We start from the raw sequence: 24,827 nt of genomic DNA, 5'->3' as shown, positions 1-24,827 counted from the left end.
TTGCAACGTCCTGCGCCGCGTTGTTCGCCGGGTCGGTGCCGAGGGCGGACCGCGTCTAAGGAAAAAGTACGCCACGTTGGAGGTCGTGGCTGTTACGCAGTGTTGTTTTGGTGGGATGTATGGTATCTGATGAGTTGGGATGTCGCGCAATATTCTGGGATGTTGAAGTTGACATGTGGGTGTGTGCGCCAAATATGCCGTTTCAACGTGCTGTGCTGGTACCGTCTGTGTTGGTCGCAGCACATTTGATCATTTACGCATGGGGAGCTTTGCGGCTTGATCGCTATTTATGTCTCAGTCATATGGTTTGGATATTTTGCTCTTGCGAGTTAGCTTTGAAGGCTTGCAGCTATCATATCCAGGAAAAGCAATGGCTCACCCTGTGGCATAGGCTCAAACTTCATAGTGTTTTTGTTATTCATTGCAGGAGAACTTTGGCTACTAGAGATTCGGTGTCCCTGCTACATCCATTGTATCTGTAAAACAGGTGTGGGATCTGTCACAGGGGAAGGAGTCATTCCTTCCAGTTCTCCAAAATATAGCCTGTGGTTCACCCATGACATTAAATATTTTAAAAGAAATGCATTGCTAAGCCTCACATTTTTTAGCCCATGTCAATTCTGATTAAAGGGATATGCACTAAGCTCATAACCCATTTTTTTATCAGGGGGCCAATGTCTGATACCAATTTTCATGTGTGAATGATGTGCATAAAAATATGTCATCACCAGTCATAATAACAAGGTAGTCTAATTTTCCAAGGCATTGTTGCTCACCAACTGTCAAGTAGACATTACATCTGAATTTCAGGGTCCAGTGTGATAAAATATATGGCTCCCATTTGAATTCAACTCATGATTATTCCCCATAGTTATCACCTGTGGTGTATGGCCAACACCCCTCACTGTTTAAATTGGGCAGGCTCAAAATGAAATTTTGGCTAAGTGATTATATGTTGCTAGACCAAATTGTATTTTGAAGTATTGGGTGTCATCCATTTTCATGTTGTTTATGTACTACATGCATGACAGCTGCTTTACATCTTGGCAAACTTGGTAATTAGCCAATGTCAAGGCTTAGAGGTTGGGGCCTTAGATTGTTTCTGTCAACTTTTTTTCTCTCCAGGTTTGAGGTGCAAACTTAAATCAGTTGATGGTGCCAGCCAGGTTATCCCACCCACTTGGGCTGCTGAAGAATGTGACTGGGCTATATCCCTTGCACATTTGCTCCACACTAGTCCATTGAGGCAGGGAATGCTGCAAACATTCCTTGAGATGAGAGATTCAGAATTGAGCATTTATATCTGCCCTCAGATTTGCAAGGGCCTGTTCCACTGACAACATGGCTTCCAAGTACATTCTCCCCAACAACCAGCCATTCTCCAGGCTGGAGTGTGAAGTGGCATTTAAAGGTCTTTCCAAGAAAGAGCAGCTGTATGCCCACCACATTGCACAGGCCTCCTGGAAGGGTGGACTCATTGTTCTGCTGCAGGTAAGCATTTCCTCCAAACAAAAGCTTTCGTGATACAGCTGTGATCTGTTAAGTGTTCTCACCTAGCTACACCTCATCACTAGAGTGAGATGTAGCACTGATTTACTTCCAGGTGGTGAGAACCTTCAAACCTGTGTATGGTATATCTGGCCAGATCCTGGCTCTGTGGTCAGGGCCTAGACACCACCTAGAGTGCATTGAACTGCAGCATCCACAGGGTTTGGCCGATAACAAAGGGAAGCCTGGGTATGGAATAAGCAGATTGTCAAGTATTTCTGCTTCTGTACCCTATAAAAAACTAGGCTCTATCTTGTCTGAGAAATGCCTGTTGGATCCAGTACCTCCAGTGACTGACATTCGCATCACTTTTCAGACATCGCCTGAGTCACCTCTCATCTTTGTTCTGCTGCATCGTGTTTTCCGCCAACAGAGCTGTGAAGAGCTGAAGCAAGTAGCATTTGACAAGTGCAACTTCTCAGAAGATGACTGGAAGGTATGCAGATTTGTCTGAAAGAAAGCAAGACTGGAAGGTATGCAGATGTGTCTGAAAGAACAAAACACTTAGCTGGTGCCGAAGTTGTGCTAAGATTGGGAAGGGATGCCATGCACACTCATCTGCACATCTTGTCTCACTTGAAGCTGATTCTGGCACGTATGAGCTGCCCATGACCCGCGCTGTTATGATGCGTGATCATGTACACTGGAGCCACATTTCGACGGCCGTGTCCTGCCTCAGTCTCACTAAGGCAGAGTTTAATATTGAGCCACCATGTTGGGCATATGGTTTGATGAATATGCTCTAACTGGGCGGATGGGCGCGCGCAGGCGTTCTTGGTGTACAGTAGCTCCATCTACTCGGACATGGGGAACTACCGCGACTTCGGCGACACCAAGAAGGTGCCGGGCCTGGCACAGGAGAAGCTGGCGGCGCTGATACGCGCCTCGCGAGCCTACGAGCAGGACAGCAAGACCTTGGAGCGCCTGTTGGATGGCTGTCTGGCGCGACTGTACGTGCTCAACGACAACGTAGCGCAGCTGGGACTCGGCGACAAGGTGAGGGCGACGCCGGTGAGCAGCGGGGGTCTGTCCCGCGAGAAAGCCGCGGCACGAACCCCCGCTGCCGGGCCGCACCCGGGAAAGGGGACCACCCGGCAGGAGGCTGCTCTGTGACTAGATCTAGGTCTCGGGAGCTCTCGGACGTGCTGGTTTTCCGGTTTTAACGACTTCGTTTGCTTTGACGTGATCTCACTCCGCTGGACGCTGCTCGTGCCGCTAAGCGCCATCAGTAGACGCGTGTGCTGCTCGTACGACTTGAATAGCTACTCGAAGAACGACGACGTCACTTCGGTCCGCACGCTTCGCCCCTGACGATTAGCGATGTGCTTGGGGACAGTTCCTTCTTTTTTGATTCCAAACAACTCTTTTCATTCTTAAAATATGTTGATTTTCAACTCATTTTCACACCATACTAGTCAAGTAAAAGGATCGTTTGGGCGCAAAATGGCCATTGCAGTCGACACGCCCGAAAACATCAATGAACAACAAAGAATAGCTACAATGATCTTATGTTCTGAATATCAACTGGCTTGGCCACCTGCTATTGACAGCATCATAAGTTTTGTGATTATGTGCTTGTTGAGTCAGAGTTGGATCAGTGTCTGCGTGTCAGATGCTGATTGGTGTTATCTTGTCCCACGCAGGGCATCACGACGTACTTCTCTGCCAACTGCACAGACGAGGACGCCGAAAAGGCCAAAGAGTACATGAAGCACAAGGGTATTGAGCCTTACAACAACCGCCTCTTCAAGACGGTAGTGGACGGCGTCACCCATTACGAGGTGGGTTTCCCCAGAGACTGCATGCTGTCTGGGGGGGGGGGGGGGGGAGGGGGAGAGAGCAGGTCCCTCGGGAGGGAGGCAGGGAGGGAGGACTAGTCTGTGTGTGCCCTGTGGGAGCGACAGCGCTGTTCTACACCCGTCCGGTGCGTCGTCCTGCGGCGGCGGCGGCAGCTAACCGTGCCGCGCGTGGGGCGTGCCTCGCCGCCGTCGCCGCGACGCCGGCCCGGCATGACGCAGCGCGCGTGCCCGCCGCCAGATCCGGCTGGCCTCGGTGATGTCGGACGGTGACGCGGCGGTGACCTCCGGCCCGGAGGAGTACCAGGGCGCCCAGTTCAGCGTGGCACGTGGCGACTACTCCGGCCTGCTCGCCATGGTGGTGGAGGAGCTCAAGGAGGCCAGGTGGGAGACGCCTGCTCCCTGCTCGCGCGGCTACCTGGCGCCGGATGAGCCCAGTCTGACCCCTGCCGCTTCGGTGCGGGCTGCACCCTCGGAACAGTGCCACGGGGAGTCGCCAGCGCTCAGAGATGATGCGGGCTTCCTCTTGGAAATGTGTCATTCCATATGGCGACCGGTTTTTTTTTTGCATTTCGCGCGCACCTGAAATCCGCGCCGTCCGCCCCGGCGGTACTGCTCCGTCTACCAGACCGCTCGCTGTAAAACAAGTGCCAGTCGTGCTGCCGGCTGTTGTCGTCTGCGCTCCGGAAGGCGCGGCGCGGCGCGGGATGGCCGCCGCGCGCCGCCGCTGACCGGGCCGGCTGCGGCGTGTGTGTGCTGGCAGGAAGCACGCGGCCAACGCGCACGAGGAGGGCATGCTGGACGAGTACGTGCGCAGCTTCCAGACGGGCGCGCTGGCGGCGCACAAGGACGGCAGCCGACACTGGATCAAGAACAAGGGACCCTCCGTCGAGACGTGAGGAGAGCCCGGCGGCGGCGCCGGCCTCGGTGGAGGCATCCTTGCCGCCGGACTTGGTGGACCCATCTTTGCCGCCGGACTCGGTGGACCCATCCCTGCCGCCGGACTCGGTGGACCCATCCTTGCCGCCGGACTCGGTGGACCCATCCTTGCCGCCGGACTCGGTGGACCCATCCTTGCCGCCGGACTCGGTGGACCCATCCTTGCCGCCGGACTCGGTGGACCCATCCTTGCCGCCGGACTCGGTGGACCCATCCTTGCCGCCGGACTCGGTGGACCCATCCTTGCCGCCGGACTCGGTGGACCCATCCTTGCCGCCGGACTCGGTGGACCCGTCCTTGCCGCCGGACCCGGTGGACCCATCCTTACCGCCGGACTCGGTGGACCCATCCCTGCCGCCGGACTCGGTTTACTCATCCTTGCCGCTGGACTCGGTGGACCCATCCTTGCCGCCGGACTCGGTGAACCCATCCTTGCCGCCGGACTCGGTGGACCCATCCCTGCCGCCGGACTCGGTGGACCCATCCTTGCCGCCGGACTCGGTGAACCCATCCTTGCCGCCGGACTCGGTGGACCCATCCTTGCCGCCGGACTCGGTGAACCCATCCTTGCCGCCGGACTCGGTGGACCCATCCTTGCCGCCGGACTCGGTGGACCCATCCTCGCCGCCGGACTCTGCACACCCAAATGCTGAACTGTTCGTCGCTGTTGTAGGATAATTTAGCGAGCTGTACTTCGCTGTGCAGCTTTGTATGTAAGATGAATCACAGTGGGAATGATGAAAGGGACAGCGGCCACTCTCGTGGTATGAACCTCTCGCACGACTATTTCCGCAAACAGGACAGCAAAAAGATAACGAGAGACGTATGTTGACAAATATATAATGGGAAGACAACATAGTGAGAGATGGTAAAGATGTCAGTTCTATCGTTAAGTGGTGTTATTCTTTGTGAAGGTCAGCGTTCATTGTAACGTGGCGCAAGGCGGCTGGGGTCGGCAACTTTTTGCCGGTTTTTACGGCAATGTGGCAATGGCATGTGGGGCCTTCAACCTGGCCATGTGCATGTCCGTTTCGTTGGTTTCGCCACAGGTCTCATGTGCCGGTTTGTTAAACATCGCTCTTTTGGGTAGACCATGCGCCACGCTCCGCATCCTCCCCGACTGGGTGGCCTCCTGGGCCAGCCGCGTCAGTGAGCGCGCTGCCGTGCTGACGGTCGCGCGTCGTCCGCAGCTACATCGGCTTCATCGAGACGTACCGCGACCCGACGGGCATGCGCGCCGAGTGGGAGGGCTTCGCCGCCATGGTGAACGGCCCGATGAGCGAGAAGTTCGGTCGCCTGGTGGCCGCCGCCGAGAAGATCCTGCCCCGGCTGCCCTGGCCTGAGGTACGTGTGCTCCTGGCCCCGTGGGTGCGGTCCGGAGGCTCGAGTGTGTTCGGCGATAGGTGCGCCGCTGATCGACCGGAGAGATCACCAATGTCGTCCCGTGTCGAAACATCTCGACTATAGGATGCTGTGACCTAAACGGAGAAAGTTTGGGTCATCACCACTGCGCGGCCATCTTGGCCTGTGTTGTGTCCAGTCCAATGTTCACCCGAAACATCTGTGTTTGTTGGAATACGTCTGTGTTGTGTACCATGGATTTGTCGCAATACAGTGTTAATTTTCTCGATTACAATATCCAAGGCCGCCCAGATTCATAGCCAGTCGTTTTTTCGAGCAATGATCTTTGTGGCGTCCCGCCCGAATGCTACATCAGTGGACCTGCGCCCGTGGGATTCTCATGCGAGGGTGGCCGTTCCAACATATTGATCAAACATATTGGTGCCGGTTGCCGCAAGTGCTGCACTCGCTTTATGCCTAGCGACCTGCGCAGCGTCTGAGCGCCCGTGGCTGCGTCTGAGGGGGTCAGTAGCCGGCCGCCGGCCGCCTCTTACACTGAGCCCCCCCCCCCCCCCCCCCCCTCCTTTCCTTCCCCCCGCTCGCAGGCGTACGAGAAGGACCGCTTCCTGAAGCCGGACTTCACCAGCCTGGACGTGCTGGCGTTCGCCGGCAGCGGCGTGCCCGCCGGCATCAACATCCCCAACTACGACGAGATCCGCCAGGAGGAGGGCTTCAAGAACGTCTCGTTGGGGAACGTGATCACGGCCGCCTACACGGCCTCGGTGCTGCCGTTCCTCGGGCCCGAGGACGCGGAGCTGATGCGCCAGTACCGCACGCAGGCGTTCGAGGTATGGGCCGCGGTCCTGACCTGCGCGCGCATTGGGACTGGGGTACGGTGGTGGTCACCTGCTGGGATGAACAGGATGAAGCTGGTGGGGATGTTTGCGCGGATTTGCCGTGGTGCTACGCTTTGGTGACGGTGGATAGGTGTTATGAACTACCTGAAGACTATACCTGAATGTTATATTTTGTGTTAAGTTGTATTTTGTCTATGCCCATCTCTTTAACTTTGGGCGCCTGTCTGCTCATTTGTCACTGCCCGGATACAGGCCCCTGGGCTAGTTGGACTAGTGGGCTGAGTTTGGGTTTGCCTGTGTGGTTGTCATACCATACAGGCTCACTTTATGTATCTGAGGCACATTGTTCCATGCTATATACTTTTTGCTACGCCCCGATGATTTGTTTTTTGTGTTTGTTTTGAGTGTCCATGTGTTTGGTATAAGTACTAAGTGTTTATGTTGTGACGAAATCATGTTTTGATTGTACCACGTTTACGGAGATCCTTTGCGTAAGTGGTGGTGGCGGCGGAGGTACGTCTCATGTGCGCTAGAACCCAGCTTGTCCTTCCCTGTCTTCCGCCCCGCCACCCTGAACAAACTTAGAATGAACGCTAGGTAGAGCGTGGTAACGAATGGTTTGAAGCCGCTCCCACGTCTCCACGCGCCAAACCCGTGATGGTTCCCTCGCGTCACGCGCCTGGCTGGACGCTCATCTGCAGGTCCAGGTGGGGCTGCACGAGCTCTTCGGCCACGGTAGCGGCAAGCTGTTCGCCAAGGACAAGGACGGCAAGCTGAACTTCGACGAGAAGACGGTGAAGCACGCGGAGACGGGCGAGCCGGTGAGCGGGGGGCGGGGGCGGGGTCCCGCGCGGCCCGGGCTGTGGCCGCTGTCCCTCAGACAGCGCCGCCCCGCCCGCGGTGGGGTCCGCCACGCCACGCGAGCCGCGCGCCATCCTCGCCGTCGACACATGTGAGACGCGGCCGGGATGTGTCGCTGGTGGGCCGCCGTGACCGGGGCACGTCACCGCGGAGGCGCGGCTGGCGGCGACGTGCCGCTGGCGTGTCGACACCGGTGCTCGTAATCCGTTGCCGACTCCGCTGTGGTCGGTCGTCGGCTCGGGCTGTGTCACGTTCGCCGCCGGTGCGTCGTTGGCCGGGTGGGATCGGTGGCCGTGAGCGGCAGCGGGCGCCCGACCCGCCCGACTGTGACGCGCCTCGTGGCCCTGCCGCAGATTACCAGCTTCTACACGCCGGGCGAGACGTACGACGGCGTGTTCACCGACCTGGGCTCGGCGTACGAGGAGTGCCGCGCCGAGTGTGTCGGCCTCTACCTGTCGCTCGACGACGAAGTCATGGAGTAGGTGGTCGGCGCGCTTGGGCCGCGGCTTCGGACCGGGGCAGGGAGGGGGCGGGTGACGTGTGGAGGGTCGTGCCTAGGGCAGGTGGGGTCGAGACGAGGCTGTTGTGGGAGTCGTGGCGTTGCTCTCCGAGTCGTAACGGCCCTTTGCGGGCTGTGATGGCGGTCATAAAACTGTGCGCTGACATCCGGAGCTCGTCAAGGGACATTTTTTTGTTCAGGAATGTTTCACGGTTTCGTGATGATAATGTCACATGTATGCAAAGATACGCGCCAGATGTTTACAAAGGACTCGCGTCGGGGCATCATTGGTGCTTACGTGCGCGATTTGGCCGCCAATCCAGGTGATCACTCGTTACAGCGGTGGTCGCCGCCGGCTGCCGTCGTGCTTATTTGTTTCGCGGCGTGACCGGCCCGTGACCTGACCTGACCTTGACCGGACCGTGACCTGACGCCGTGTCGTCCGGCCGGCAGCATTTTCTCCGTGGCCGAGACACTGCGCCCCACGCTCGTCTACGTCAACTGGCTCAGCCTGCTCTACAACGGGCTGGCCAGGGCGCTCGAGATGTACTCGACCGAGACGAAAAAGTTCATGCAGGTAACGGGCTCGGTCGGGTCAGGTCAGGTCACGCGGCGCCGCCGGGGCCGCCGCCGTAACGCCGCCCCGCCGCAGGCTGTTCGACTGTCGCGGCGACACGGGCCGGCTCGTGACATACGTCAACTGGGTGGACAACCTGTGGGACGGGTTCGCCAAGTGTCTGGAGCAGTACGACGCGGCGGCGCGCAAGTTCATGCAGGTGACGGCGCCGGCGGGTCGGACGGGGCGCGCGGCGCGGGTGCTGTGTTCGCCGGCGTGCGGCCGGCCTGCAGGTGTGGCGCGGGACGCCGTGAGCCATTCAGTTCTGAGCCTGGGCCTGGACGGGGTGCGGTGCGAGGCCGGGGCTGTGGGATGTGACCCAACATCCCGTCCTGCCCTGTCGGCTGGTGGCCTTTGATCTGCCGCTGATGTGGAGAAAACTGGCGAGCCCGTCGCTGGCGGTCGCGTCTTGTGGCTGGCTGCCAGTCTGCTTAAACAGTTTGCTGGTGAAAGTATGTATACTGATCAGTAGTCTGCACGCTGGAGCGGACGGGCTCTGTGCCGATTATACAATCTTCGTTTACGCTGAGTGCAGGCGGTGGTGGTACGGCGCGAGTAATCTGTAGAGGAATGTGGGCACTGAGTGCACATGTGCTGACGGTGATCCGCCCCAACACGTCCTTTGCGGAGGTGTTGCGCAGTTATTCGGCAGCGCCCAGAGCTGCGGATATGGGTGAAAAAGTCTCGCCCAACTCATGTGGAGACGATTCCCTACGGATGGCTAAGTCGCCCCTTCAGATTTCTGCTCGAAGTGCGCTCCAGGCCGCTGCAGTATTATCGGCAGCGATCAGCTCCCGGTTCACCGGGAGACGTCCGACGCCATGAGCGCCCCGGTTCCCACGCGAACCGCCATCGCCAGGCTTGCTGCACGGGCAGGGCTCCGCTGCTCCGATCCGACGCCCCTCCGATGTGGAGCAAGCTGGGACCGCCGCTCACGCCCCTCCCCCCCCCCCCGCGTCCTCACAGGCGCACAGCCGGGCGCGGTACGTGATCCTGCGTGTGCTGCTGGAGCACGGCGACGGCGTGGTGAGCATCGAGGAGCGGCAGGACGCCGACGGCCGGCCGGATCTGCTGCTCACAGTCTGCCGCGACAAGATCCACACCGCTGGCAAGAAGGCCATCGGCGACTTCCTCACCCGGCTGCAGGTGAGTCGACTTGGCAGAAGGCCGCCGCCGCCGCCGCTCCGCCACGGAGCGGCGCGGCGGCAACGGCGCATCCGAACACGGACCCGAGCTGGCTGCGGACCACAGCGGGCTGCTGCTACGAGAGCCGCTCTCGTAACAGCAGCCCGCTGTGGCGTCCGTGGCGTGGTGGCAGCATTCTGTGGCAGGGCTAGCAGCGGACAGACACCGTCACCGCGGCTTAGAAAACCGTGGACTTCATTGCCAGGGTTTTCATCACAACTGCCCCCTGTCGGCTATTCCTTTTATCGCCCTCATTTTCTTCCTCGGCGCCTTATTTTCCTCCTGTGTCTTTGACTTTACCCCTTCCCTATACATTTCTTATTATCCTCTTACGTTCTTCGTGCAAGTCTCCCCCTGGCCATCCTGCCGGCACTGCCCCCCCCCCCCCCCCCCCCATCGCGCAATAGGCGTCGCTGGACGGCCTCTCCCGTGGCGCGTCGGCGCCAGCCCGCGCCGTTGGAGCCGGCGCCGGGTTTGGACTGTGTGCTGCTGCCGGCAGGTGTACAAAGCGACGGCGGACGTGGCGGCGGCGCGCGCCATGTTCGACCACTACTCGGAAGTGCCTGACAGCGGACTGCACCCATTCGCCAAGTGGATTCCGATCATTCTGGAGAAGAAGCAGCCGCGGCGTTTCCTCGTGCAAGCGCACACCGAGCTCAAGGGTGAGCCGACGGCGGGGGGGGGGGGCTCCAGGGTCGGGGTGCAGCCGGCACGGGAGAGGGAGCGGCTGGCGCAGGCGGACCGAGGGCGAGGGCGGGGGTGCCTAGTGGAGCCCCGTTGTCTTGTGTTCGCTTGGTGTGTGTTAAATTGGGGGGGGGGGGGGGGGAGGCAGTTACTGTTCAACCACAGACGTAGCGCTGCTCGAGCTCGCGGGCTCTAGATGGGCGATCGGTGGGGATGCGTTCCGAAGTCGGTCATGGGAGCGATGGGGGAGGGCACGCGTCGGTCATTGATTGTGCTCATCAGGTAGGTCAGGCCGGTGAGTTTTAAAGGAATCAGTTACCGTGTTGGAGCCCGTCACATCGAGCACCAGCTCACCATGTGTGTTGTTAACTTTTTCGAAAGGATCTGCCTGGGTTTGCTGAAGTGTAGATGACTGGCGAGTTTAGTGGGGAAGGTAATGGTACTGGAAGTGTCGCGTTTGGCCGTGCGGCAACCATCGACGGGTTTGCTTGTGAGAAGCTAGATGAAATCAGATTACGTCACTACTGTCGCTTTAATTGTTAATTATAATACTTGATTTGATGAACTGAAATTGATAACTTGATTCAGTTGTGATGCTTTGTTTTGAATTTTTGAATTTTTATTCATCTGAGCTCCGGATTTTGCGCCGGAGGTGGTGGTTTGCCTCGGCGCCCGGCCCTGCCCTGGCCGCGCGGGTCAGCGACCCTGACCGGCGGCCCGTCGCCAGGAGACGACGTGCTGCTGCGCCAATACGAGTCGACGCCCGAGGGCCTGATCCAGTCGTTCGTGGACCGCTTCCCGGACCCAGCCATCGAGGACCGCCTGCTCGAGCTGCACCAGAAGGACGCCAAGCACTTCCCCTGAAGCGGCCGGCCGTCGCCGCCCACCTGTGATTCTCCGGACCGGTTTAAGGCCTATTTGAGTCTGGCCGAGTCTGAGACGTCATGCCAAATACACGATTCTCGAGGCAGCCGAACTAGTTGGTCTGCGGTGCGACCGCAGGGCTTCGCTTACTCAGTGTATTCGGCGTCCTTCACGAGCTGCACATCTCACCAACAGTACGCGTCACTGCATATTGTTCACTTATGTTTGGATATCGGTTTTAGCGAAAGGCCTGCTCATGATTTTGCTGACTTTGAGACGCTTTCTGGACGTGGGACTGCGGGGCTTGGTATTGTCCCTTAATGACACTTAATGAAAACTCAGTTTACGAACCTCCACTCCGCGCGCGCAATATCACTTCTGTCTCTGTGCAGCATGCTCTTGCTGCGCTGATCCCTCAGCAAACGGTTCTTCGCACACGCATCCACAGACTGGTAATGTTGACCCGTGGCGAACTGCCAAAAATGCAGCTGTAGCGGAGGTCTGCAGTTTGAAGTGACCTCATCGCTCGGGTCGCCCATTGGCAGAGGTCTGGACCGACGCGGAATCGGAGCGGCCGTGACTGACGTAACGTCGCGAGGAGAGGGCCGCGCCGCCGCGCCGGCTCCCGTGGTCAGCTGAAAGACGGCCTTGCTGGCCCCGCGGGGCTGACGGGGCCGGCCGGGCCTCGCTGTTTCGACACCGAACGGCTACACGGCGATCTAGCACGCTTGGTCGTCGTGGCCGATGGGAATGTCTTCCGTGTCTGGAAACAGGGCAGGTTACTTGTCTGGGCACGGATGTTCTCATGGGCTGCGAGAAAGTCGATTTGTTTCCATGGAAGCGATATGTTGTTTGCTGCTCTATACCATGGTGGAGCGTAAAAAAGAGCGACCTCCTTCCGTGGAGAACACTTGAAATCATCTTGGTTTTGTCTACGAAGCCTGTAGACTTCCTACACTTGTCAGCGTACGCCGGTCGAGTGGCGGACGCGATTAATCAATAGCTGTCGACGATTTCAATGACTAATAGCCGCCAAAAGCTACACACTACCAAAGTCCCCAGAAAGTCGGCACCCCTAGCGCGCCTGCACTCCCCGTGAGCAGAGAGCGCGGCGCGATGCGAGACTCGTCTCCCTTTCCCCCGAGCACGACCGCCCGGGCCGCGGCCGGACGCTCACCTCTGTTGCCGGTGTAGGCGTGCTTCCGTAGCCGGTCGTACAGCTCGTCGGGCTTGGGCTGGCCCGTGTACAGACTGGCGCTGGCCGGCGGCAGCGTGCCGCCCTTACTCGGCGACGGGCCGTCTGCGCGCAGGCGTCGGCGGTCACGGCACGCCACGGCACGTCTCATCGCGTGCCTGCTGACGCTCGATGACGTCATGTAATCCGCTTAGCGAACACCTCGTGGCGACGGACAGTCATGAATTTATAATACTGTGCCCAGAGATCTGTCAGACGCTTGGCTCTGGCTGAACAGACATGCGCGCAGTCGGCGTGACAATAAACTACCAAGCGCGTCACAGTGCCGCTGTCTCCCGCACCTCGGACGAAGGCCTCGTTGTAGTAGTTGGGCATCTCCCAGGCCTCGTCCTCTTCGTCGTAGTAGTGCGCATAGTTGGAGTGGTGCGACGGCGCGATGCTCTCAGCGTACGGGGTTGGCGCACCGTAGTAGAAATTCACCTGATGTTGTGCAGGCGGTGTCAGCGCGCTCACAAGCGGTGCGTTGCCCGGTGCTAACGCCCAAATACCATTTCAGAGATCATTTAGAACGTTCCCGGCTGGGGGATTGTCTCACCAACACAGTGCTTAGTTGTGGGAGAGTCGGACAACATTCCGTTAAGTGAGTAATCGGCGCGCGTCGCTGCCGTAACGTCCCAGCCTTTCACGCCGATTGTCAAATGAGTTGTCGCAGCGAGCGATGCCGAGCACCATCGGAGCTTGCGCGCCGGAGTGCCAACCCCGGTGGGGCGTCCCTGGACACATACCTGCGACGCAGCGTCCGGCGGCAGCGTCATGGCTTTCTGCCCCGGCTCCTGCTGCTTCTTCCTCTTGTTGGCCCTAGCGCAGATCATCCACACGAAGAGCACGCAGATGATGGCCACCAGCACGAAGCCGGCCACGCCGCCGGCGATGTAGGCGAACTTGGACTTCTCTGCACACCGCTCCCCTGGTGACGTCAGGCGAGGTCAACCAGTGTCCGTTTTTGTCACGCCCAAGGTCAGTTGGGGTCAGCCAAGGTCGAGTGAGGTCAGTCTTAACCAGGCAGGGACAGTCACGATCAGGTGCTGTCTGCGAAAGTACGACTGGCTCGGCCGAGGATCTGATTATCTGACGGGCGATGTGATGGGTGGGTTTATCCGCGGCGCACCACCGGCCAGGGCTGGTCAACGCCGCCGGGCCGTGGAGCGCTGCAGCTAAATGACCGCGGGATGTAAATGTTACATTAACCCATCACAATCCGAACAAGGAACACTTCGCTGTCCTGATTTGACCTGCCCGACATTCTGACCTGACCCGACGTCCTGACCTGACCCGGCGTCCTGACCGAACCCGACGTCCTGAGCTGACCCGACATTCTTGCCTGACCCGGCGTCCTGCGCTGCCCCTGTACGCTGACCTGACCCGATGGCGGCCGGCCCCGTCGCCGCCGTGGCGCTCACCGGTGAATGAGCCGGTGCACGCGCAGGATGGCAGTCCGGTACGCTCGTCCTTGCTGCACGTGCCCGCGTTGTCGCAGAAGCCATGGCAGCGGTCCGTGCAGTTGAAGCCGTCGCCGCTGAAGCCAAGCTTGCACTCGCAGCGGAACGCGTTGGTGACGGCGTCCATCAGACAGATGGCCTGCGCGTCGCACTGCGTCGCCTCGCCGGCGCCGTCGCACGGGTTGATGCACAGCTCGGCCGAGCTGGCGCCGACCTGGGGGCACGCCCGGGTCAGGTCTGCCTGCCGCTGTTTTTTCGGCAGCCGATCGAAGCGGCTTGAGGTCACACGCAGAGGTCGCCGAGTTACGCCGGGTGCATTGGGCGTGATGACGCGGGCGGCCGAGACAAAAGATGCGTGTGCATCCGATGACCAGTTTTATTGAGCTGAATGACCTAGATTTTACATGACGCCACACAGGTTTCATGCAGTCTGGCTCGTTTTGCTCATTTGCTGGAAGCCTGGCGTGGATTCTTTTCGACTGACGTACCTGGATTATTGAAGATAACGATTCTATTCGACATAGCGAAGCTTCCGAACCGGACGGCTGAATCATTCGTGAACGTCGCTACAGCTGGCGCTAGTTGACCTTCAACGGGAGTGTCCCGGCCAGGCAAGGAACACTCGTTGCCACTAATCCTCAAGGGTAGCCTGAGTCTGAGTCAACAGCTGGCCGGGGCAAGTCACGAGTTTTACATCAGTCCGTCACAATGCCAGCAGATCTCAGACGTGTGCCGTTGGTGGCGCGCCAAGCATTCCGAGCCCTCCAGCCGGTGACGGTGCCCTGACCCCGACCGATCTGACCTTTTCGGTGGTGGTGTCCGTGGGGCAGTCGAGACACTCCGTCTGCAGGGACTCGGGCTGGTAGGTCGCCAGTGGGCAGCTCTCGCACCGGTTCCCCTCCGTTGTGTTGAGGAACGTGCCTGGACGGGTGCAGCGCGTTACCAACGAGATGAGATCGCGCGCCACTCGGCGCGACAAATTCCACCCCGATCAGGCTTAAGGCGGGCGTGCTTGGATTGTTTTCTCCTCTGGCGTTTTGATCGTAAGAATATCGAGCGCTGTCCAATTGGTTTTTGTTATAGAACTCACCGCTGGATGCCCAGCGCCACGGTTAGGTGAACTGATGTCGGCCTTTCCGCTCAAACACGAGACTGTACGGTGCTGCTGTCCGTGCCCCAGCATGAAGGCACCTGCCTCCTCACGGTATAACGCAAAGTTTGTCTGAAAACAAGCGCACACCCGATACGGCCCCACATCACCCCCACGTCAGCCTAAATATCTCGTCGTCTCGTGGCTGGCGGGGCGACGCACCTGGCTGGCAGACGGGTAGCGAGCAGTCATCGGAGATCGTCGAGCCCGTTGTCGCGGTCGTGGTGCCCTCGGGGCACAGCGAGCACGTCTGCTGCGCGTCGGCCGCGCGGTACGTGCCACGTGGACACGGCTGGCACGTGTTGTCCAGGGCCAGCTGTTGGCCGCTTTCGCAGGCCGCCGTGCAGTCCTGCGGGGTGGGCGACTCCTTTGTTTGTTTGTTTCTCAGGGCGATAATGCTGCTGCCATGAGTCATGGCTCATGTGGGAAGTCACGACACTGGGGGGCCTAACGTTACCAGGCAGTTCCTTAATCTGCCAGCGGCATCGCCATGTCAGCATGTTTTTCTGTGGTCGTAATGCTTTGATGGACGGTCGAAATTATGCCATATCTTGTTCAGATACCCTATTTGGCAGCACGAATAACCTACTAAGCGGCAGTAACACCCCCTACGTCGTCGCAATACCCCACGACGCTGTCACAACAACCCACACTGTGGTCATAATACACCACTCTGACCGTAATACCCCACCCTGTGGGTGCAATGGCCAGTTCAGACTGCCCCCTGCCGCGAAGTCTTGTGCTCGGGACGGGCCCGGCCCGGCGGCGCCGGTCTCACCTTGGAGGAGGTGCTCTTGGCGCTGCGTGTGGTCAGGCCCGGCTCACAGGCGTTGCAGGAGAACTGGCCGGCTCGGCTCTGGTAGCGCCCCACGCCGCACGGCTTGCACATCTGCAGCCGCGTGTCGAAGTGGTGTCCGGGCGAGCAGCGCTCTGAGTGAAACAGGTCAGGTCAGGTCAGGTCAGGTCAGGTCAGGTCAGGTCAGGTCAAGTTCGAGCCGGGCGAGCACTGCTCTGGGGGAGAGGGCAGGTCCGGTCAGGCCAAACGCGAGCTCGGCGAGCGCCGCCCTGTGCGAGGAGAAGCTCAGATTAGGTGACACGCGGACCGTACGAGCGCCGCCCTGAGGGAAACAAGTCAGGTCAGGTCACAGGCGGGCTATGTGAGCACCACGCTGGGGGCAGGTCACTTCAGGTTAGGTCAGTGAGGATTCGGGAGTACAACGCTCTGGGAAGGCAGGCCAGGTCAGGGCAACAGCGGCCGGACCAGCGATCTTGGGAGCCTGGTCAGGGCAGCTCCAGGGGTGTATATCGCTCTGAAGAGACAGATGGCGGTCGGGAATAACCCTGGAGAGACTAATGGTCAGTTGACTTGTCTCCATGCTGGCGTCTGCGTTTACGTGCGCCTCCTGCAGAAAGTGCTATCGGAGATTTTCGGAAAACGTCCCGAGCGAACACCCGTATGAGTCCTTGTTTGAAGGCGGCGCCGCGCGAGCTCCCGGATCGGGCGTGGCGGCCGTGAACTGCCACGGATGCCGACTGGTATCCCCTCCCCTCCCCTCCCCTCCCCACTGCCCACCTCCCTCTCCCCGCCGCTGTCTCACGGCTGTGAAATGTTTGCACCTGTCCGATCCGCCGCCATCACCTGTCGGTTCGCGGGAGACGTGCGGGCTTCCCAGGCACCGGCAGCGCCGCCCCAGCCGCAGCTTCATGGCACTGGGGCCGAGTATCGGTTCCGGGTGGCTGATTCCCAGCATCGTTCAGAGCACCCGCAGCGCCGCCCCAGCCGCAGCTTCATGGCACTGGGGCCGAGTATCGGTTCCGGGTGGCTGATTCTCAGCATCGTTCAGAGCAAGGATAGCTCGGTAATGGGTTGATACAAGGTCGTTAGGTGAACCCGCAAAGAATATTGTCTTGCACCTCGCATATTGTTGTTGGCTTCAGCCTCATTTTAGCAAGACGGTCTGCATGAGAAAGCTCGCAAATGCATCAGCCTCACTGATGCAAGCTGCCGACAGGCGCCCGTGTTTTGCCCCGCAAGTAACGGAAGCCAGACGAACGCAATTTTGACGCGACAAGTATGGAATCGACAGCCTTCTGATCGTTAACCTCCCTGCTGCCCGCCGCCATTCCGCCACTCATGTACATATCCACCGCGTGAACACTGAGGTAGCATTGTGCCCGATCTCTGTCACCAAGAACGGAACCCCACACCCACCCTGTGTCGGGACACTCTACGTCTGGACACTGGACTTCCGGACACTGGACTTCCGGACACTCGACGTCCGGACACTCGACGTTCGGACACTCGACGTTCGGACACTCGACGTCCGGACGCTCGACGTTTGGACACTCGACGTCCGGACACTTGACGTCCGGACACTCGACGTCTGGACACAGGACGTCCGGACACAGCACCACAGCGTCAGACGCACGGCCGTCACTCACCCTTGCACAGGTCGGCGGTCTGCGAGCCGCGCATGGCCGTGGTGGACTGGCGGCCAGCGATCGGCGGACACGGCGTGCAGCTCGACTGGCCCTGGCCGCTCTGGTATGTGCCGATGGCGCACTTGCGGCACGTGCCGGACTCGACGTCGAAGTACGTGCCGGCCGCGCACGCGACTGGGGGGCAGCGGCGCACGGGTCATGTTGTTTGAGTCGGTGGTGACGCTATCATGGGCCATGTCAGGTCAGGGCAGGCGTTTAACAGGCTCGGGTCAGGACAGGTCAGGACAGAGGTGACATGTTATGGTTATGGACACTGGGATTTGTTATTATTTCCTCATCCGCCGCTTCGCCCTGGATCCTCGCGACGTCCCGTCCCGCTGGAGCAAGCCGCACGCATCCGCTGTGAGCTTAAGACTCGAGTAAGGGCTGGTGAAGCAAGGAAAGGTAAGGCGAGGGATGGGCTCAGGCGGTCTCTGGCGGGAGTCCCGTCCTAGCGCTCGCACATACCCCGAAGAGGAGCCCTGTGCGGGGTAAGTCTCGGTAGCAGGGGAATCCCAGATACATATTGTTTCGCTCCCCGCACTCCTCTCTCCTTCATCCTATAACCCTGCAATGTTTATTGGCCAGCCGAAAGGGTTTAATCTCAACCAAATCCCCAAAATTAACTTCGCGTCAACGGTGAGACAATCTGGGTCATGTCGGGTCAGGGATGACATCGCCAGATGCTCAGTCAGGTCAGATCGGAATGTGAGCAGACACAAGTCGTAAACAGGGGCGAAGCCGACGAACAAGAGATGGACACGGTGCATGCAACTCACAGCGGCACGTGATAATACGGCCCAGTGATACACGCGAACGTTACGTAAGAAAGCAGCGAGCCATGGTCCATGAACTTCTGGTGAAGTAATGGCCGAGCCAAACTGGAGTTATTTCGATAATGGCCGAGCCAAGCTGGAGCTATCTCGATAATGGCAGAGTGAGTGGTGAGCAAATGGCCTGAAATAGTGAAGAGCCTCAAACAGTTTCCCGGAAAGCGTGAGCGCTGTCTGTGTCGGATACTTTCACCCCGCCGGCGATCCAAGGGAGCCGTACCCCAAATTCGTCATGCGGGTGCCTCGGGCGCCACGCGCCATCCGTCTCGCCGCCCGCGCCCGGCGCCGCATCAGCGGCGCGCGCGAGAGGGAAAGCGAGAGTGACTTACCGCACCAGCGATCAACCAGGACCTTGCCCTCCTCGCACACATACTCCGAGTCGAGTTGCAGCGAGGACGGGTCCGTCTCGACGTTCGGCAGCTGCGACTGGACGTCGAACTCGCCCTGCCGACGCGCGGGGCAGTCAGGGCCGGAGGACAGGGAGTGAGCACTGCAGAGGTCGGCGAGCGCGCTGCCTCGTGACATGAGATTTCGACGCGCTGCAGGTAATATGGAGGAGTTCGAGGTGTCATAGTGGAAAGACAATCACGAAATGTGGGGTGGCTTCAGTTGAGCTCAGAGCGATTTGGGGTTAGGCTTGCGGTGGAAGTCAAACCGCCACGAATGGCCAGCGTCAGCGACATCTATCTCAGACATAGGCTGTCACCTGTAAGGCTCAGTCATATCTAATACACCTTCAAAGCGCACATAGAAATCCTTGCAATGGCTGGTGCGCAGCTATCAGATACTTCGCATCGCTGCCATCAGAGAATACCCAATGCACGGCGTGTTTGAATCGCAAAACTAGGATGAGCGGTTGGCGCTCACATACGCCATCGACAGTCATTCGCGTCAGCCCCGCCTCCATAAGTGAACGCTCACATGTTCGAGTATGATGTCCTTGATCAGCTTCTGCACGTCGGTAGCCTGTTTCGTGTCCTCGTTGGTGACAGGGGCCGCTGCAACAGACCCGATCGGTCAGATTGGTGGCGGGTCGGGCCTCCGCCGCCTGGACGGGATGTGGGCGGTGCGGAGATCGCCAGCCAGCGTGCACGGCGCCCGCGCTTCCTGGAAAGACGGGGGCCGCGAACTGGCTCCGATCGGGCCGGCGGGTCATCGCCGTAGGAGCTTTCCGACGGAGAGGGCTGAGCTTCTTTTCGCACGTGCTCGGTGGCGCTTGTGGTGCGGTCCATGGCAACAGGGCGGACGCCGGCTGGACGTTGACGTTATTTGGTGGAGGCACCACGCATCACTTGGCATTACCTGGCTTATGCACCAGGCTGGCACCGGCTGTTCAGCTTTGCTTGCTTAGAGAGACAAAACGCGACAAAGGACGAAAATATTCTTCGCCCTGGCACCAAGGCCTGAATGAGTCAACTTCCAAATGCGGTCACGCTGCATCAATTTCTTTCTCTTGGGCATATTCGTACATGCACGGCCCGTGATTCAAGAAGACGTTCCTCCAAAAATGGGTTAATGTACAGAGTAGGACAGCATGCTACATCCTGACAGGTGAACGGCGCGGGGCTAGTCGGTCATAGCGGAACAAAACCGTGAGCTCAATACGGACGCAGGGATGACGAAAGCGGCACAAGGCTAGTCACATACAACAAGCAAAGAAGGTCCGTGAACACGGGGTGCGTGCCAGTGATCGACAAAAAGAGTGCTGGTCAGCAGGCGAGGGATGAAGTCAGCGAATCGCGACGACTGAAGCGGAGGCGGAACTCAGGGCGGAACTGTTTTCTGGCAGCTGGCACAGTCTGGCGTCGTCTGTCAGCTGCGCACGCCGAAGCGTTGGCTGCATTGTTGGCGTGTGGACCAGTGCCGGGACCGTCCCCGGACGCCCTCCGAGGACACCGCCGACTCAGGCGGGCCGACAGCGCTCCTGGTCAGGTCCAGACCGAGCAGATATCCCGCTGCGGACGAGTGGAGACACCGACATTCCCTGCGCGGATGAGAGGTCATCTCTGAGCTTACGAGCCACTCCTGTCCAAATAGTTTGGTCGTGTTTAGGAGGAAAGGGCTTGGACGTGATCCACCTCGTGATCACGCCAGCCGAGATCAGGCCCAACCCATCGCAAGCAGCCCACCCGCTAGGCTCGGGCTTCACCAGCGCCCGGGCGCCGAGCCCTAGTGCTGGAGAGCCGCCCGCGCGCCGCCGGAGAGCCTGAGCCCGGTTCCCTGGCGGTGAGCCCCGGCGGTGGAGAGCGGCCGCCAGCACCGCCGCCGCGCGCCGCCGGAGAGCCTGAGCCCGGTTCCCTGGCGGTGAGCCCCGGCGGTGGAGAGCGGCCGCCAGCAACCGCCGCCGCGCGCGCCGCCGGAGAGCCTGAGCCCGGCTTCCCTGGCGGTGAGCCCCGGCGGTGGAGAGCGGCCGCCAGCACCGCCGCCGCGCGCCGCCGGAGAGCCTGAGCCCGGTTCCCTGGCGGTGAGCCCCGGCGGTGGAGAGCGGCCGCCAGCACCGCCGCCGCGCGCCGCCGGAGAGCCTGGGCCCGGCTTCCCGGCGGCGGCGAGCGGCGGGCCGCCGTGCCAGTCACCGCCGCGCCCGACCGCTGTATCCCGGCTGATCCGGCGGCCGGACCGGCCGGGCTGGCCATGGATGCGCGGTTCTGCGGCCGGGGGGCCGAGGCGTCGCCGCGGCCGGGCGCGCGTCCGCCCGCGGCAGGCGGCGGCGAAGGGCGCACTGCTCCACGCTGAGGGGCTTCCAGTGTGATGGGGAGTGGTTCTGTAGCACCGGGCGACGACTGTTGCCGGGGTGCGGTGCCTGTAACCAATGTCGTGTCTGTCATCGCGCGTCTGTCTGGCCGAGGCAACGGTGGGGCGTCCAACCGGACCCTTTGACCAAGGTCGTGGCTGTGGGACCCGGACGACGGTTTGATCCACGACATGGGCATATCTCAAACCAAGACCCTCTGCTTGTGTGACCCAGATGAAGATATGAACAGCTTTATGGCCTTGTCTATGACTGAAACACCGCCCGTGGGACACGGTCCGCGGTCCGGAAAACTGCATGGCCGTGCTTGTGACCGCAGCACCTTGTGCTTGAGGCCAAGACGATGGTCCGGGCACCCGCCGCCAGACCATGACCGTACTGGCCGCTGCGGTCTGGCTCGCCGGCCCCTGAGAGCACACTGGCTGCGGACCGGAAGTCGGCTGTATCCGGCGGCAAAGCTTCATTGCCGCCGTGCCCCCCCCCCCCCCCCCCTCCATCCCCGCCTCCATTCGGGCCAGCTGGGTCCAGTCCGGTGCCGAGATCTCCGCCAAAACCGGCTGCAGCCAGTCCGCGTGTCGTTCGGTAGCGGCTGACGAGTTCGATGGAATTGATTTATGTTCTTTGCTTATGTTTTTTGTTGGTTTTTGTTTCCGGCGGTTCAGGTGATCATGCAAGGGTGAGCACGGGAGTGGCGTGGTAAAGGAACCCTTTGCACTGTCACGAAGAGAGCTTACTGCAAAGCCACGAAAGACGAAAAATCGCGTCTGGGCAGGCCGCGAGTCGTCTGAGCTGGACAGACTACAACACACCTTAGTGATGTGGACGTGCTGACAGATAAGTGTACATCTGATTATGTTGCGCGTTTTTAAAAATAAAGGCGTCCATTTGCGGATGAGCGTATGACGCGACATGTCGGGTTCCATTCAATCCAGCAACACGGTTTTTTGTCATCACATAGCAGGAATGAGCTATTTCCGGAACAGGATTTATTAGATTTTATTTGCCACGCTCAAGACCCCTTGCTGAACTGGTCATACCCGTGTTTGCAGCTTGCATAATCGGAATTCTGCTCGATCATCCCACACTATGCTCATCAAAGAGCGGACTCTTCGCGTATGGATTAACAAATATTACAAATGATGAGGCCAAGCCAGCAAAGATGCAAGTTTTCTTCGCAGTTTGGTGGAGTAAGCTGCCCAATGCTCACCTTCATGCTTCGTCGAAAAGTGTCGTCTGTTTGACGTGAGCTACCCAATTTACCCCTCCCCTTCCACCTGGTCCATGAATGACTAAATACAAAAATGTGGTAGTGTGGAATCATCACCTCATTGGGCACTAGTAAGTACGTGGTGATAAGCGCATCTGGCGATGCCAGTATTACACTAAGACGTAAAACCCAGAAATCTTCTAAACGACTCGGATTTCCCTAAGTGCCTGTTGAAACGTACGTGGACATTTAAATCATTTATCGTTTGGACGATCAAGTAACCGGATGGATAGTATCAAGGTGCCTTTGCAAAACCCACACACGTATGCCACTAAACGGGGCCTGCACGATTGCCATGCTGAGTGCAATTCAAGGTTACCCAACGGATCAAGCTTTCTAGTTTTGCGCAGCGTCACGTGACTCAAACGCTAGTCGGACCTCGCGGACGACTCTCGCCCGGCACGTTACAGTGCCGATGCTGGCACGCCGCAACAGCACCGGGCTGCAACTGGGGCACAAGACCTGTGCCAGGCTGGGCTTTTGCTTTCAAAGGCCGAAAGCCACATTTTACACAACCAGGACCGTGCCCAAAGCACGGCAAGTTTTGCAAACCGGAGAGAAATCGGTCGCCACGCCCGTAATTTTCACGGCGCCGGTCGGAACCGCCGGGCCGCGGTGGCCGCCGCGGACCGGGAAAGACCGTCCACAGCGCCGTCTCGCAGGACGGCCGGTTCCGCGCACCAGCGCCGTCGGCTTCCGTTCTCGGGACGCACAGACGAGCTGCGCGGCACCGGTCGGCGCGGCGTGCGGCTCTGCACTGTCCCCGCCCCGCTGGAGCCAGCGGCCGGTGTGTGGGCGTGATAGCCCGGTCGTTGCGTCCCGGCAGTGGCCCCGGGCCGCCGGGCACGACCCGCGAAGAAACGCGCGGGGCAGTTCTGTTCTGGTGGATCGTTTGCGGTTGGCCGCAACTCACCACGCGTTCTTTTGGAACTGGATTCATTGGCAGAGTACGAGCTCCTAAGGGTACATATCGGTTCTATTTTTAGTCTCATACGCCACCAATCACTGCTGTATACATAATTGCGCGTGGATAAGTTACACTCCAGATTGCCGCGAATGACAGTCATTAGACGCATCGTGTATGGGATGGGACGTACCAAATGAGTCACTGACCCATGGCCGGACAGCCCAAGGGCGGAAACACACCTAATCTCACGTTCAAACCTTTGCAGGGCATCAATTGACTGCGATTTTTTCTCGGGCACAGAAGATGGCTGGGGTCTGAGACCAGGTTCTTTCGGGCATAATTACGTTACCTTTGCGCGGGGAAGCTGATTTCCACCTGATAGCCACCATCAGGTTTGGTTGTTTGACGCCTGCTCCGGATCCGGTCCTGGCTTTCGCTCGCGTACTCGTCTGCAATACACGAACATTACGTCACGTCACAAAGCTCCACGTGCAGCTTCTTACAAACGTGTCTGACTTATACAGTAGACGACACGAGATCGATCAGAGTTCCGTGACCGAAAGGATTAAACAACACGCCCGGCAGTGAAATGCCTCGGGGTTATCACTGCTTCTAAGCGACCCCTTCATGGCGGGAGACGACCTCACACTCTCTGACCAGCTTATACAGAGAACACGCGAGTCGTTTCTCATGACAGCCGCCGGACCCAGCGGACGGCGGGCAGGTCCTGTTGTCACTGCATGCCGTCAAGCGCGAAGAGGAAACATGTTTTAACACGCGCCTGGGTAGCCGGTTGAATACGCTTCGCTCGGATGGAGTGTTAATGTGACCCGGGATCTCAAAAACTAAGATGGTGAGAGGCACCAAATTTATAGGCGGATTGATCTGTACGTAAACTCACTTGTGTCAAAGTTTGGAGTTCCTAGGTCAAGGCCTTGAGGTCAAATGAGGCCAAACAAGATGAAACCTCAGATTGGTATCTCAATGCCCCCGGGCCTCCGCGAAGCTAGGTACCTGTTCTAATAAAAAAGTAAATGAGTTTTGTGACATTGTTGACATTTATAAGGTCAAGGTGACCAAATATCTACAACACTGTTCCTATTTTATCGTTCGAATAGGTTCGGCAATTGCGCTAGGCAGCATGTTCCTAAGAATGCTGACCTAGGTCACTTAAGGTCAGTGACCCACTGTAACCCACTGTCCATGAAACATGTCTGTTGCGGTCCCTGTCACCAATGAATTGGAAATGGACACCAGAAACTAGCCCATAAAATCAAGCTCTCGAGTAAAAAGCGGGCTAGTTTTGACCTCGCTCTGACCTTCAAACATGGCCTTAGGTCAATGAAATTGATAACAATTTTAACTTAATTGGTTTATTGGCTAAGAAATCATTTCAGATATCAATCCAAACGTGAGCGCGTAGCAGTGATGGCTGTATGTCCCAGGGATGAAGCACTTTTTAACTGGTTGAACACAACACTGGCCAGTGACGTCCTGCCTTTCAGACGCGCTGATCCTTGCCGGTTTTTGCACCATGAGCTACGGTTCGACGCCAA

The 24,827-nt window shown here is 58.9% G+C and overlaps 2 protein-coding genes across 5 annotated transcripts; one reads left to right on the top strand and one right to left on the bottom strand.

The window, feature by feature from the left end:
- LOC119093102 (dipeptidyl peptidase 3) lies at positions 1–11,296 on the top strand. 4 transcript variants are annotated; one of them, XM_037215998.1, is made up of 15 exons: positions 1–66; positions 1,314–1,491; positions 1,865–1,984; positions 2,317–2,544; positions 3,192–3,329; positions 3,586–3,728; positions 4,108–4,239; positions 5,474–5,627; positions 6,230–6,472; positions 7,183–7,302; positions 7,696–7,820; positions 8,494–8,617; positions 9,424–9,603; positions 10,142–10,304; positions 11,054–11,296. In XM_037215998.1, the coding sequence occupies exons 2-15, from the start codon at positions 1,342–1,344 to the stop codon at positions 11,188–11,190; spliced, it is 2,157 nt and encodes a 718-aa protein (XP_037071893.1). In that variant the 5' UTR covers positions 1–66; positions 1,314–1,341; the 3' UTR covers positions 11,191–11,296. The 4 variants fall into 4 exon arrangements, with proteins under 4 accessions (XP_037071893.1, XP_037071892.1, XP_037071895.1 ...); XM_037215997.1 differs by lacking the exon at positions 8,494–8,617 and adding an exon at positions 8,295–8,418; XM_037216000.1 differs by lacking the exon at positions 8,494–8,617 and adding an exon at positions 8,295–8,418 and having other exon boundaries at positions 17–31.
- A 35-nt stretch (positions 11,297–11,331) lies between these two features.
- LOC119094353 (sushi, von Willebrand factor type A, EGF and pentraxin domain-containing protein 1) lies at positions 11,332–23,481 on the bottom strand. The gene is made up of 12 exons (XM_037217420.1): positions 23,478–23,481; positions 19,270–19,346; positions 18,678–18,792; positions 17,477–17,650; positions 15,813–15,964; positions 15,197–15,383; positions 14,687–14,805; positions 13,846–14,098; positions 13,171–13,352; positions 12,727–12,865; positions 12,368–12,490; positions 11,332–11,953 (listed from the first exon to the last, which is right to left on the bottom strand). Exons 1-12 carry the CDS (start codon positions 23,479–23,481, stop codon positions 11,910–11,912), a joined length of 1,569 nt encoding a protein of 522 aa, XP_037073315.1. The 3' UTR covers positions 11,332–11,909.
- Between the last annotated feature and the right edge of the window lie 1,346 nt (positions 23,482–24,827).

Source organism: Pollicipes pollicipes, unplaced genomic scaffold, assembly GCF_011947565.3.
Source record: "Pollicipes pollicipes isolate AB1234 unplaced genomic scaffold, Ppol_2.1 Scaffold_4002;HRSCAF=4701_pilon_pilon_pilon, whole genome shotgun sequence".
Taxonomy (NCBI): Eukaryota; Metazoa; Arthropoda; class Thecostraca; order Pollicipedomorpha; family Pollicipedidae; genus Pollicipes; species Pollicipes pollicipes.
This window is presented reverse-complemented; position numbering and strand designations above follow the sequence as displayed.

Coding starts and splice junctions, on each gene's coding strand:
- LOC119093102 (XM_037215998.1), top strand. CDS start 1,342: ATGGCTTCCAAGTACATTCTCCCCAACAACCAGCCATTCTCCAGGCTG. Junction 6,473..7,182: donor ACCGCACGCAGGCGTTCGAG/GTATGGGCCGCG, acceptor GCTCATCTGCAG/GTCCAGGTGGGGCTGCACGA. Junction 8,618..9,423: donor CGGCGCGCAAGTTCATGCAG/GTGACGGCGCCG, acceptor GCGTCCTCACAG/GCGCACAGCCGGGCGCGGTA.
- LOC119094353 (XM_037217420.1), bottom strand. Junction 18,793..19,269: donor AGGACATCATACTCGAACAT/GTGAGCGTTCAC, acceptor GCGCGTCGGCAG/GGCGAGTTCGACGTCCAGTC. Junction 14,806..15,196: donor GCTACCCGTCTGCCAGCCAG/GTGCGTCGCCCC, acceptor GCACCCGTCCAG/GCACGTTCCTCAACACAACG.